The sequence below is a fragment of the Phascolarctos cinereus genome, unplaced genomic scaffold (assembly GCF_003287225.1).
Source record: "Phascolarctos cinereus isolate Bilbo 61053 unplaced genomic scaffold, phaCin_HiC Scaffold_4;HRSCAF=312, whole genome shotgun sequence".
NCBI classification, from domain to species: Eukaryota; Metazoa; Chordata; class Mammalia; order Diprotodontia; family Phascolarctidae; genus Phascolarctos; species Phascolarctos cinereus.
In genome coordinates, this window is record NW_027555847.1 from 666,405,575 (window position 1) to 666,420,895 (window position 15,321).

At 37.8% G+C, this 15,321-nt stretch overlaps 1 protein-coding gene across 1 annotated transcript; it reads right to left on the reverse strand.

The window, feature by feature from the left end:
* Nucleotides 1-1,945: 1,945 nt before the first annotated feature.
* Nucleotides 1,946-8,549, reverse strand: LOC110197420 (vomeronasal type-1 receptor 3-like). Its single transcript, XM_020971330.1, has 2 exons — nucleotides 7,668-8,549; nucleotides 1,946-2,095 (listed from the first exon to the last, which is right to left on the reverse strand). Exons 1-2 carry the CDS (start codon nucleotides 8,547-8,549, stop codon nucleotides 1,946-1,948), a joined length of 1,032 nt encoding a protein of 343 aa, XP_020826989.1.
* Nucleotides 8,550-15,321: the final 6,772 nt, after the last annotated feature.

Genomic DNA, 15,321 nt, shown 5'->3' on the forward strand with positions numbered 1-15,321 from the left:
GAAGACCAAACAAGAAACTCAGAAGAAGACAATAATATGAAAACAGCAACAAGCAAAGCCTCCAAGACAAATAACAATAAGACACAAGAATTCCTAGAAGAGATAAAAGTAATAGAGGAAAAATTGGGGAAAGAAATGAGAATGGTGGAAGAAAACTATGAAAGGAAAATTAGCAGCTTGGTAAATGAGGCACAAAAATGCAACTGAAAAGAAAACATTAAAAAAAGAATTGTCCCAACAGTAAAAGAGGCACACAATTTCACTGAAGACAAGAACTCCTTAAAAAGCAGAACTGGCCAAATGGAAAATAAGATAAAATAGCTCACTGATGAAAATAATTCCTTAGCAATTAGAATTGCACAAGTAGAAACTGACAACTCCATGAGACATCAAAAAACAATAAAGTCAAAAGAATGGAAAAAAATAGAACAAAATTTAACTCATGAGTAAAACAACTGACCTTGAAATTGGATGAAGGAGAATAAAAGCCATCATCAAAAAAAAAATCCCGGACATCATATTTCAAGAAATCATAAGGAAAAATGGCCCTGTTATTTTAGAGCCAGAGGATAAAACAGAAATGAAAAGAATTCACTGATCACCCCCTGAAAGATCCCAGAATGAAAACTCCCAAGAATATTAGTGCCAAATTCCAGAAATCCCAGATCAAGGAGAAAATATTGCCAACATCCAGAATGAAACAATTCAAATTTGGTGGAGCCACAGTCAGGATAACCCAAGATTTAGCCGTTTCTATGTTAAAGGAGCAGAGGACCTGCAATATGATATTCCAGAAGTCAAAGGAGCTAGGATTACAACCAAGAATAACCCACCTAACAAAACTGAGCATAATCCTTCAGGGGAAAAAATATTATTTAATGAAATAGAGGATTTTCAAGCATTCTTGAGGAAAAGTCCAGAGCTGAATAAAAGCAATTGACATTCAAACACCAGACTGAGTAGAAGCATAACAAAGTAAACATGAAAGGGAATTAACAAGGGACTCAATAAGGTTAAATTTCTTGCATTCCTATGTGGCACGATGATAGCTATAACTCCTAAGAACTTTATCATTATTAGGGCAGTTAGAAGGATCCTACAAAGACAGAAATGATGCATCTGAGTTGATTATATTGGTATGACAAAAATAAAGAAGTGCTGAGAAAGAGTGATGCATTGGGAGCAGGGGGAAGGGTGAGGAAGAATGGAGAAATTATGTTACATAAATGAGGGACATAAGGAAGAGCGTTTGCAGTGGAGGGGAAAATGAGGATGGGGGTAGTGGGTAACATCTGAACCTCACTCTCACTTTTGTTAGGATAAAACAGTGCATTTAGGGATATGCAAACACATATCTGTATATCTATTTTGTCTACCTACCTACCTATCTATATACTATATCTATCTGTCTGTCTGTCTGTCTATCTGTCTGCTTGAGGACTGCATCACCTGTGTATTTTGTAGAAATGGTTTCAAGAGATCCTCTGATTTTCATAGATTTTAAACTTCACATTATGCAACCATGTTACATTTGTGGTGATTCCATTCCAGCTATAAGGATGGCAAGTAAAACCTTTGATGAGTAGAGATAGGTTTATATAGTGTAACCAAAAAGTCCTGATACATTTTTAAGTTGTTCAAGCTTAAAGTTTTGGGCTGGGTGCAGGTGTAAAGGTCTAAGACTGTTAAACAAAGGATTGTACATTTGATCCTAGATATAAATAGTCATTGAGTATATTGATAGGATGATTGACATAGTCACAACTTTTCTTTCAGAAAATCGCTTGGGCAGCTGTAGGGAAATGGATTGTAATGAAGTTGAATGTTTTACCTTGCGCAAGAAAAAAGGGCAGATCCTTGTTTCTGGGGGTAACAATACAAAGGGGCTGAGAGTTGGAAAACATAGACTGAGAAAAGCAGGAGTGCACAACATCCAGAAATGGTATTAATAAAAATAGCTGTTACAAATCACAAAGATAGAGGAGAGTAAGTAAAAGAAGAGAAAGGTGCTCACTAGCTGCAAAACGGTCTGGGCAGCTTTGACCTCAGGGGAGGCTCTGGCTGAGAGGCTTGTACTATGGATAGTCTGCCCTTGCTGGTGATGTGTATGTAGCAGAAACACAGTGTTGCAGCAAGCCCAGAGGATGATCGCCACACAGAGAACATTTCTGAGACTGACCAAAATCCAGTAAGGTTCTACATACCTTAGGATAGAACAATGCAAAAAATTAAACTCATGTGCACTGTTGCTTGTGCTCCTTGGGCTTGTTAAGGCCAGTATTACAGGTATTTCCATCAATAAATGAAAGATGTAGAGGAAGATACAGAAGGGGATAATAGGCTATGGGGCCCTGGCTTCCAGCCTCTAGTTATTTTGTAGATCTTCCAAACTCTTGCCTCCAGAGATTTCCAAGCTTTCTTTATAGGCTTTTGCCTGTCATATAAATCAAATTACCTTGTGAAACTGTGAGATGCCTAACCCTCCCTGCATGCAGGCTACTCATTCTCTCTGCCCTAGTACCCTATGTAAATCTTGTTCCCAGCCCTTTCCTGGGGGTACCCCAGCACTTATTGTGTGGCACCCTGGGCTGCAATTCACTTGCCCTGATTAAAGACCTCAATTTTGTTGTAGTGACTGTTTTAACTTAAAATTCATATTGGCATAATGGTGTCAGAAATAGGATTTTTAAGCCCCCGCCCAGCCAGGCCCTGTCTTGACCCTGAATGCTTGGTGCCAGCAGGAATCTTTTGTGTTCCTCTCTTGGAACCTGGCCTGAGTCTCCCAAATCCAGAACTTGTATCTCTTTCCACTTGAGTTCCTAGAGCTCTTTGATCAGGGGGTTTGTTTTTTGATGTCCATGGTTAACTTGGTAACTTGGGTCTGCTCTGACAGACCTCCATAAAAAGGAATGGCTACAGTTTGTAATTATGGACCCTATATGGCCATTCTGACAGGTCTCAAAAGGACAGCTGCCAGGCTATTTTCAAATTATGGACTACATGCTTGCAGGTACTGCCCTTGGAAAATTGGCAGAATTTAGCTAAGTTTAACCTGAAACACTGATGGCCACAGTGGGGTCTCCTTTTTGAGTTTATTCATGATTCTGCTGGTGCAAAAACTGAGGGCTCTGAGTGGGATGCAATTTCTCAATGGCTTCCACTCCTCTGACGAGAGGCTACCCTTCAAAAAAGGACCAATAGTCTGGCTCAAATTGATGGGGCTTTCAGGGTAGTAAGGGGGACTTAATTTGTGCATGCTGAATTCTTTTAAGAATCTTTATCACTACTGTTTACTGTCTTTGTGTCTGTCCTGGTGGAGTGCTATTTGTGTTAAAATGTGCTCTGTGTGTGTGTGTGTGTGTGTGTGTGTGTGTGTGTGTGTGTGTGTGTACAAAGCAAGCTACTTTTTTTTTCTTCCCCCTTGTTGCCCAAGCCTGAGGAGAGGAGGAGGTATGTGGGGCCCTGTAGCCAGTTACTTCCTTTCCCTTCCCCAATCAATTAATATAATTATATCACTTATCTTGCACTGAACCATGCAATTCTTTCTGATGGGATGCTAATTATGGACCCCTAAAAGGCCCTGGACTTTCCCACATGGGCCAGATCCCTGGTATTCACCTGAGGCACTTGGCCCTTCCCAGTCAATAATCCTTTTAACTGCCCTTTCATTGTGGCCCTCATTGTTTGTACCAGGCCCCACCCCAGGCTATTTCCTACACTCCTCCATCCAATCTAGAACCCTTCTGTGTTGCCTCCCAGTCACACCAAGCTATTGGACACTCCTTTACCACATCCAGATTTTCCCACAGTCTTTCTGTATGTAAGTGTCCATTATCCCCCCATTAAATTGCTTGAATTCCGTAAGAGTCTTGCCTGCTTCTATTGGCAACACAATAAACCTTGTCTCTGGCTGAAAGAAGACTTGAGATGAATTCTTTTGAGGTAGACTTTTGCCTTTTGCCCTTGAATTTTGGGGTTCCCAGTACCTCTAGACTGCAACATATGGTTCTCTGACTGGGAAACTGCCTAATCTCAAGTCCTTCTCCAGCCAAGACCAGAACGTATGTAAGCCTCCTCTCTCTATTCCTTTCTCTCCCTGCAGTTGGGGTCACTCTACAAGAACCTAGGAAGGCTTAGAGGTGTTTTTTGGGCCTGACACTCTCAGGTTCTATTTGGGTCAGACAGTTACTAGGTCATCTCGGACCCAGGTACCCCTTCTGCAGCATAGAGGACAGATACCCTATCAGGAAGCATATGCCTAATTCTATCACTTCTTTCAGATCTCTTGAACACCAGGGAATCGGGAAAACCGCAGGTGCGGACAACGAGGGCCACAATGAAAGGGCAATTAAAAGGATTATTCTGGGATGGACCAGATGCCTCAGGTGAACTCCAGGGACTGGGCTATGTGGGAAATTCCAGAGCCTTTTAGGGGTCCATCATTAGCACTTCATTGGTTCTGGCCTTATTTTAAGTGAAATATGTCTCCTAATAAGATGCTTTTGAAAAGTCAGGATTTATTGTGATATTGATAAACAAGACAAAGTGTTTAAAAATTTAGTGGATCTGGAAATTTGTTAGTTGCATGATTTTAAAACAAGTTACTTCTGTTTACTAATCTGTAATGTGAGTATTTGATAATTTTAGATCAATATTCTTAATGATGTCAGTACTTGAAACTGCTTGTTTGGAAATGCGATAAGTTTCTATGTTTTTACTGTGAATTTGGAATGGTGGGAATGATGAGATTCAAATAGAGGGGTCTAAGAGAAGCCCATTATCTCAAGTACCACTTAAAGCCACTGTAGGAGTTAATGAGATTCCAGTAGGTTGGTCAAAGAAATACCAAAACTAATAAGGGGGAGGAGGGAAGAGGGAGGGTGGCCTCCACCCCTCCACCCAGGGCTAAACAATGAAATAGATAATGCCTGAAACTCCTGGTTACCTCACCTCCCCACCCATGGCAGGTTTTACTCTATATGAATCCCTAGCCTCTCCTGGCTGCGGGCATCTTCCTTAATTGGACAGTGTCCCCCTCTCTCTTGGGGGGGGGTTGCTTTAAGCTGGGGCCAAAGGATTTCTAACAGCTGTCACATGACCCTTGGCAACCAACCTTCATCAGTCTTATCTTCATTTTGGAAGAAGTTTACAAGTTGTGCATGTCTACTTTGTAGCAAATCCTCTAAGGCTAAAAGAATGTAAATGCTGTAATGGAGGTTTGCAGTGTGACCACTGCTAGAACTTAAAAGTGCCCTGTAGTACCAATGCTAGGCCATATTGGCCTTATTATGCTTCTCATTTTAAGAACTGAGGGGAAGGGTGTCCCCAGGTATTTTGCCCTCCTCCCATTCTTGACTTATTCCTTTGTTTCTGAAAGACTTTACCATGTACAAAAACTCCAAAATATGGTTGCAAAGAAAATTAGATTACTCCTTTTTAATTTCTTGTCTTTTGTATGATAATTCAAGTTTGTCAACCATTTACCAAAGGTTTGGTCCAAAGAAACAAACAGAATCAGTTTCCCCCTTAACCGAAGGTTTGTCTGAAGAACAAACAGAATGGGGTCCCCCTTTTGAAACTATGTCTAAAGGGCAATCAAACTGTGCCTTCTCTTTGATTCAATGATACCACTACTAGGTCTGTATGAGGTTATAAAAAGGGGGAAAGGACTTAGATTTTTGTTTGTTTGTTTGTTTTTAGGCAATTTGGGTTAAGTGACTTGCCCAGGGTCACACAGCTAGTAAGTGTCAAGTGTTTGGTCTGAGGCCAGATTTGAACTCAGGTACTCCTGACTTCAGGGCCAATGCTCTATCCACTGCACCACCTAGCTGCCAGAAAAGGACATAGATATACAAAATTATTTAAAGCAGCTTTTTTTGCAGTAGCAAAAAGTTAGAAATTGAGGAGATGCCGATTAATTGGGGAATGATTGAACACATTGTGGTATCTGAATGTAATGGGTACTATTGCGCCATAAGAAATGATGAGCAAGAGGATTTCAGAAAAATCTTGAAAGACTTTTATGAACTGATGCAAAGTGAAATAAGTAGAACCAGGAGAACACTATATAAAGTAACAGCAACATTGTGTGAGGATCAGTTATGAATGACTTAGCTCTTCTCAGCAATACAATGATCCAAGACAATTCCAAAGTACTCTTGATGAAAAATGCTATCCATATCCAGAGAAAGTACTGATGGAATCTGAATGCAAATTGAAGCATACTATTTTCACTTTATTTTTTTGTATGGTTCTTTTCTTTTGACCTATTTCTTTTTTTTACAACATGATGATTGTGGAAATATGTTTCACATGATTGCACATATATAACATATCAAATTGATTGCTGTTTAAGGGAGGCAGGAGGTGAAAAAAGGAGAGAGAAAAATTTGAAACTCGAAATATAAAAAGAAAGAATGTCAAAAATTGTCTTTACATGCAATTGGGAAAAGTAAAATACTACTTTAAAAAATTAAATAAATACAGGCAGTAAGAGATAGTCAGGGAATAAGCATGACACCTAGAACGTGAGCCTGAAGAACTGGGAAGATGATGTTGTCCTCTATAGTAATAGGGAAGTTAGGAGGGAGAGGTAGCCCTCATATAAATCCAATTGATTCATAATGAACAATTTCTAGGATGAATTTCTGTATTATTTTTGAGAGAATTTTATTTAAAGTTTTTGAACTTATATTAATGCATTAATCTTTGAAATTATAAAAATTTAATATAATGATAAAATAAATTAAAAGTTAATGACACATTAATTTTATTAGTCCACATTTCACTCTTCATTGTTTAGGTATGTTTAGGAATACATTTTTTCCCATTAAAAGAGAACAGTAGAATATGTTCTTAAACATTTTTGGGGAACAGTGTCTGATATTAGAATAAATTTTTCTTTAAATTTTGATAGAATATTTAGTGAAATACATAAGGACCAGGAGTAATTGTTCCTGCCATTGTTGCTGTTGTTTGTGCTATTGGTATTGGTATTGTAGTCATTTTCCCCTTATGGTCAACTCTGTTTTCTTTTCCCAAAATGTATTATTTGAGATCTGTATGTGTTCTTTGGTTAGTTCAGGTAATTTATATTTTTGAAGCTATTTCTCTATATTGCATTCTCACTTTTGTCAAGATAAAACAGAACATTTATGGATATGCATACACATAGATTTATATCACTATTTTTCCTATCTATCTATCTATCTATCTATCTATCTATCTATCTATCTATCTATCTATCTATTTCCCTGAGGACAGCATTACTTGTGGATTTTATATAAATGGTCTCCAGGAGATCCTCTGATTTGCATAGACTTTAAACTTCCAAGCTTCACAAATGGTGCATTTGTGGTCATTCCATTCTAGCATGAGGATAGCCAGTTAAAAGTCATAATAAGTAGAGATAGGGTACTTTATATAGTGTGGCCAAAATATCCCACTACATTTTTAAGTTGTTCAGGCTTCAAATTTTGGACTGCGTGCAGATGTAAAAGCCTAAGATTGTTAAATAAAGGATTGTTCATTTGATCCTAGACCTAATAGTCATTGAGTATATCTATTAGAGTACTGACATAGTTGTAACAGTTCTTTAGGAAAATCGCTTTGTGATCAAATCAGCTGTATGAAGATGGATTGCAATGAGGATGAATGTTTTTCCTTGCACAAAAACCAGGGCAGATTATTGTTCCTGGGGGTATCAATACAAAGGGGCTGAAAGTTGGAAAACATAAATTGAGAAAAGCGTTAACGGGCAACAGCCAGAAACGGTGTTGGTAAAAATGGTTGACACAAATTGAGACGATAGAAGACAGTAAGTAAAAGAAGACAAAGGTGCTCACCAGCTGCAAAATAATCTGAGTGGCTTTAACCTCAGGGGAGGCTCTGGCTGAGAGGATTGTGCTATGAATGCTCTGCACTTGTTGGTGGTGTCTACGTAGCAGAAACACCATGTTGCCACCAGCCCAGAGGAGAAGCCCTATACAGAGAACATTTCTGAGAGTAGCCAAAATCCAGTAAGCATCTATATGCCTTAGAAGAGAACAATGCGAAAAATTAAACTCATATGTCCTATTGTTTAAGGTCCTTGGGCCAGTTAAGCTCACTATCACAGGGATTTCTATCAGTAGATTGAAGATGCAGCAGAAGATACAGAAGGGCATGATATGCTCTGAAGCCCTGGCTTTGAATTTTGCCCATCTGGAGCCAGGGGGACTGAGGATGATGGCCTGGAAGTTACATAAGTAGCAGGTGAAACAGATTGAAAGTGCCTGGGATACTCTGTGAAAGAAAAAGACAAGTTTACATCCAATATCATTCAGAAAATTCTCCCCACTCAAAGCTATGACTGTCTCTGGTCCTCCTTTGCTAAGAAGCATAATGATGTTAGCCAAGATCAGATGAACGATAATCAAGTTTATTGGCTTCCCAATATGGCTAATGAGGAAACTGAAAGAATAAAGAGATAGGAGGAACAAGTTTGCTAGGACTCCAACTCCAGTCTGGAAGAGGAGGACAAGTCCAAAGCATATGTTACTAGGAATCATGGTCTCTGTCTTGAAGAGATTCCTTGAGTCCCTGTTTCCTAGAAAGAAATAGAAAGTCTATGTGACTGTCAAACAATGGGATTATAGCCATTTCTTCTATTTTGATCTCATGCCTATGGGGCTTCACACAGAAAGAAATTATCAAGCATTATCCTTGGACAAATTCTTATTCATTAATACTTGAAACAGCCCATTTTGGGGTAGCAGGAACATAAATTCTAAGGTTGTGTTGGAAGCAGGGAGCAGGGCTGGTATAAAAAAACCCATCATTTTGGGCTTGTTGATAAATTATTTGCAATTACTCAAGACCATTGGTCTCAAAAAAGTGAAAAAATAAATAATTGCTTTGCTTAGTTCTATACTTTCTTTGAGTTATGAAAATCTTATTGGACAAGAAATGAAACCAGCTCTTTACCAAACCTTCACCAATGTGGGCACAATGGCTATGTAACCCAAAATCAGAGAGAAAGCCAAGTGAAGTGAAGAGGGCCAGGAGAACTATATAAACTATATAAAGAACTATATAAAACAGATGTGTTGGAGGAATAAGGAGTATGCCTGTCATGTAATTCTGCAGAGCACTTTATTTGCATAAAGACACATTGAAGAAAGGGGGTTTTAAAAAATCAGTTTCATCTATCTAGAAGCCTCTTCCTTCAGTTTGACACCTGAATCCTCTTTCTTATATGTCCTGATCTGATATAATGCCCACATCTTAAACCACTGAGTGACATGTGCTGTATCAGAGTCAATTCCTGATCTGGTTCCTAAAAGAAAGAATATAATTTAATATAAAATTATTGTCTGGACTGGTTTGGTAAGGATTCTAATCTTCTTCAACCCAGGTGTTTGGAATTCCCAATCTGGCCTTTTTGCTCTCAGAAAAGCAATGGGGGGACTCCCCTTGCTCTTAGAAGTCTAAGTTTCACACGTGTATTTTCCATTGCTTTATTTAATCTTTCTACTGCACTTTAGATCTCATGGCCTTGTTGTCACTCTTAATTTTGAGCTTACAAACCCATTGAATTTTCTAATTGAAAAAGCCCAAAAGGGTCATGGGAACTATAAGAACAAGTCATGTTTTTGTCAGAGTAAACCAAAAAAAAAGGGAAATAAGGGAAACAAAATAACACCCCTAATTTGTCACACACACACACACACACACACACACACACACACACACACACACTCCTATTGTAAAGAAACCAGCTGAATCCCATTACAGACAGATGGAGTGATGTAGGATTGCAGCTGGAACAGAGTTTGCATGGTACTGGGGTCAATTGGAGATGGGCATGAATCAATTTATTTTGCTCCACTATTTGATTAAAAGTCTGCTTCAAGGAGAGGCTGAAAACAGGGAGCAGAAGGTGGACAAAAGTGATTGCAAGCCAAACCTGAAGAACTGGCAGATTGTCAGACAAATTTCTTTCTTTTTTTTTTTAGAGAGAAATAAAACTTTATTTGCAAAAGACAAGGTAATGCCCATTTTCTTTTTACAGAATGATCCAGGGACACCTCTATGCTGGGTGTTCTGACAGTACACTACACATCATCTTCTCATGTTTCAGTTCCTAATTTCTGGAGTTGATCTAAGAGGAGTGAAGACTGCCTCCCCTACTAAAGTTCCTTTGCCATGCCAGCACCAGAAAGACCCAGCCTGTTGAAGAACAAGAATGAGCCCAGTCTTTAGATGTCTAAGATGATGGATGCTGGGTCCCAGGGGCCTGCTCACCACTCAGAAAAACAGACAAATTTTCTTAAACAAAAATACAGCAGCTTCACAATCTCTTTCCATTGGGGTGAAATAATTAAGTTAGATTGGCTCACTCTTTTGTCTCCATGTCCTTTGCCATGTAGAGTGATTGAATACTTTTTAAAAATAGGCACATTTAGCCTTTCTTTTTTCAGACAAAAGAATAGTGGCCTTTTTAGTGAGAAGAGAAAGCCCTTAATCTATGTAGAAAGTCTTTATGAGAAAGCAAATTTTTTCAGAAAGAAATGGATGTAAATCCATATTGTTTTCCTTACTCTTTCTCACCTGGTTAAGTGTACAGTGCTTGGAAAATGTGAAAGTAAGAAAGCAGTAAGGCATATTTTCTTACTGTTCCTTGGATTTATTGCATTGGAAACTTGGGGGAAATTAATGTGTGAGGTGAGAAGGAGAACAAAATTATTGAATGAAAATTGTTGGATTAAATACATCCCTAAGGTTTCACCTCATATTCTACAAATTGGCAAAGATGACAAAAAATGGCAATACTCAATTTTGGAAGAATTTGGAATGATAAGCACACTAATACGTTGTTGGTGGAACTGTGAAATGGTATAAGCATTTTAGAAAGTAATTTGGAATTATGAAAATAAAGTGCCTAAAATGTCCCTACCTTTAGAACCAGAGACTATTTCTGGGCTTATACCCAAGAAAGACATCCATAAGAAAAAAGTCCCCATACCCACCTGAATATTTATGGTAGCACTTTTTGTGATGGCAAAGAATTGGAAATAAAATAGATGTTTATTGCTTGGAGAATGGTGAAACAAATTGTGGTAAATGAATGTAATAGTATATTACTGTGCTGTAAAAATTATATATGTTACGAATGCAAAAAAAAAAACCATGAAAAGATTCACATGAATTGATGCAGAGTAAAGTCAGCAGAGCCAAGAAAACTATATGCACAGCAACTACCACAATGCAAATGGGAAAAAAAACACCAAAAAACCAAAAGTGAATATAACAAAATCGTAAAGATTGAACATGACTCAAATGAAGAGATATGAGAAGACATACCAAACTCGCCCTTTGATAGAGGAAGAGAAAGTACAGGGTTATATAGTGTGCATTTTTCAGACTTTTTCCATATATTGACCAGTTATGTTGATTTTTCCTCCTTTACAAATATTTGTGTTATATGAAATGGTTCTCTTAGAAGGAGAGAGGGAAGGCTAATGGGGATAACAACAATGATCTAAGAAACAGAAGATATCAATAAAAGCATAAAAAAGAAAGTTGATAGATCACTTCTCAATGTGGATTAACAGAATATGATGTTAATGAATTTTACAAACTTTTTTATTTGAACCCCTTCTGGGAGTACTTGCTAACTTGCATATTAACTTGTTGATTGCATGTCCTAAAGGGCAACTGACTACTCTCAAGTTTTTAACTTCCAAGAAAAAAATAGTTCCTTGGGCAACAATAATATTTCTTCCCAATAACATTCAACCATAAAGGTAACTTTAGCAAAGTCTGAAGATGATATAATGAAAATCACTCATACCAATCATTCCCTCCCAACCTTTGGAATTTGCTCTTCCACCAATATAATAAATTCCATGAGAAGAATAGGCTTAAAACTAAAATTGAGTGTTGGCGATGTACATAGATATGGAACCCATGTTGCAAAAGGATAAATCACAACTCTTTGCATTGGAAGTGCTTTCTATCTTCATACATACTTAATTGTATTCCATTGAATGCAGCTAACTGTTGAGTAGGCTACTTACTTGGGTTGTAATATCCATTTTTTTTCTTGAGGCCATAACTGGCACTATCTTCCACTATAAGCGGGCATGCTCATTAAAGATGGCTCCTTCCTCAGGTGACTGTCTTTGTGTCTACATATGCTCTGGATGCAAAGGTGTCCCATGCTCTCAGGTGCTCCCAGGACTCAGGAATTTGGGACCATCCTGAACTCACAAGGTCACTGTTAGTTCTGGACATTTTGATCATGGATACTTATTTTCCAAAGAACATGGAAAAATTAACACACAAGAATAGAACATCATGTGTTCATGGCCATATGGAGGCCAAGTGCCAGTTAGGATTCCTATCCCTTTTTCCATCTAACTCTTGGGACTGGCTCAAAAAAAACCCCCTTAAGATTCACAGCCAATTAAAAAGAAAGACTTCAACAATTCAAAAGCTTGGTTTTAAATAAGCTCTTAGTCATCAGTTCTTGTCTCAGTAATCTATTTGAGTACTATTCAGTATCATCCAATATGAGCCATGATATAAAGAGAAAATTATCCTTCATACCCAATCTTCCACAAGGTGACTCAAACCAGACTTGGAATATCTGTGCTTATTCCAAAGAATAGACCATATAGGCCAGTTTATCCTGTTAGACTTATGCAGTAAAATGTTCTAGTGGGGATCTTATAATAAGGCTCCCCAGCCCAATTAAAATTTGTTTATCTTGTAGAAATTGTGCATGCATGAACCAAGTCCTGAAACCATGCTTGGTCTTCTGCATCTTCTACCTCTCCCTCAGAAGCACCCATTGTGACACACATGGAGTTTGTGGACCACAAAAATTTTGTTAATGCACATCTGAGTAGACAGGCTTTTGTTCTATATAATAGACAAAGGTTCATGTTGTTACTGTTTAAGCCAAGAATGAAAAATGTATATTATTATTTTAAACTGTATTGTGGGAGGATTAATCATTAGGAGCAATGACTTGATGTCTAGGATAATTTCCCACTGAAGAAAATCCATCAGTGTAGACCCCATATTTGGGGATAAGTTAGGTGGAGATCATGGTAGAGAAGTAGGCCTGGGACATTATAGACAGAACATAGTGATAACCCTGCCAACAGGTGACTCAATGTCTTTTGTGGGACTACCTTACAAAATGGGAGGGTGCATTGAAGGTTATAAGATAGAGGGTGAGTGAAGTGTGATGTGCCAGGGTCAAACTGACAGTGCTGAGGAAAAGATCACCTCTATGGTCACCTAGGAAGAAAAGAATCTATAAGGAAGTATGTGGAGAAGATGAGGAAAGGATTGAAAAGGATAATGGGAAGGAAGGGGACCTTGCTTTCATGGTTAGAGAAGGCTACACTGATGAATTCTTCTACGAGCGAAGAGAGAAGTTCTGTGAAGGGAAATGGACACCATTGCTCAGTGTTGTCTGGGACATTTTGGGCTTGAAAAAATCATTTGTCCTACCTCAAGAGGGGAAATAAGTTGGAACTCCTGGGGACAAATGGCACCTGAGAGAGAAGGAGACCATGGACTCAGGGAGCAGACTTTAGGCAAATAGGGGTGGAGAAAGAGTTGAATACAGTGAGGGTATAGATTGGTGGTGGACTAAATAATTACATATGTTTTGGGAGTGGAGGGTACGGCCATGAGGCAATGTCCTCTACGACACTTGCAGGACTTGGCTTTGTTCTGGGAGTAAGACAAAATGATAAAGGGGAATCCATTAGGTAAGTTCTACAAGGCAAAGGGAGAAATTGTCTAGAGGAGAGCTTACAATGGATATCTTGGAAATTTTGAGTGCATGATGAATACAGAAAAGAGAGACTAAATAATTAGAGGGGTCATTAACCAGAGGATGAAAGTCTAAACTTGACAGAAAGAAAAGATGAAAAATGAAGTGAGGGAAATTATCTCCAGAAAGGGATGCAAAAAAGAAATTAAATTTAAATAAATGAACAGGACTAGTGGAAAGGGAAGGGAGAACTGGGAAGTCTATGTAACTAAGAGAGAAAAAAAGGGAGGGAAAGAATTATGTAAATAGATAAAAGTAGGAAAGCAAAAGGAACTAATAAGCAAAACCTTGAAGGAGATTCTATTCCATGAATGGAAAAGGATAACCCAAGAATTCAAGATAGTGAGTGTAGGGGAGAGAGCCGGTGGGAACAGAGCTACTTTCAAAAAAATTAAGCTAAAGTAACAAAAGGAACATAGAACTATGTTACAGCAGAAAAGAGAAAGATCTTAAAGTAGTGAAAAATAATCTCATATTAGAGACAAATGAAAAAATATAAATCTAATTTCATAACTTTAAATATGAATGAATTAAATAATCCAAATATAATGAAAAAGAATAAGATTGTTTAATAAACCCTACATCTGTTGCTTACAAGAAACACACTTAAAAATACATACACAAAATAAAACCGATGGGATCAAACAATCTATTATTCATCAAATGATTTTAAAAAAACAGGAATTGCAATCAAGGTATTTGAAAAAGCAAAAAGAAACATTAAAAAACAAGGGATAGGGGCAGCTAGGTGGTGCAATGGATAGATCACCGGCCCTGGAGTCAAGGAGACCTGAGTTCAAAACTGGTCTCAGACTAGACACTTAACACTAGCTGTGTGACCCTGGGCAAGTCACTTAACCCCAATTGCCTTTCAAAAAAACAAAAACAAACAAACAAAACAAGGGATAAACAAGGGAACTAGGTTGTACTGAAAGGAACCATTGACAACAAATCTCTGCAGTAATAAACTGCATGTTCCAAACTGAACGTTCTAAATTCTTCAGGAAACAGAGACAACAATACAATAGTGACAGGAGAATTCAACACCCATCTTTCAGGTTTGGATAAGTCTAGCAGAAAGATGAAAAGGAAAACATGGACCTGAACCAATTGGTAAAGAAATTAGAACTGAAAGACCTATGCCGTCTTCTAACCAGAACTGCAAAAAATATTCAAATTTCTTGGCACCATAAGGAACTTTTGCAAAAATTTCTCATGTATTAAGTCACATAGATAATGCAAATAAATATATATTAAAAAAAAGCTGATACATTCTCTCTTTTTTTTTTTTTAATACATTCTTTCTATAGCATAACATAACCAAAATGGTCATTTCAGGGACCACAAAAAAAAAAGACATAGATCCAAATGGAGACTTAATGAATTCCTAAATCATGAAAAGATTAAAAAAATCCCAGAAACTATGAATAAAGATATGAAAACAAAGAATAATTTTGAAACAAAACACTAAAATTTCTGGTATAAAG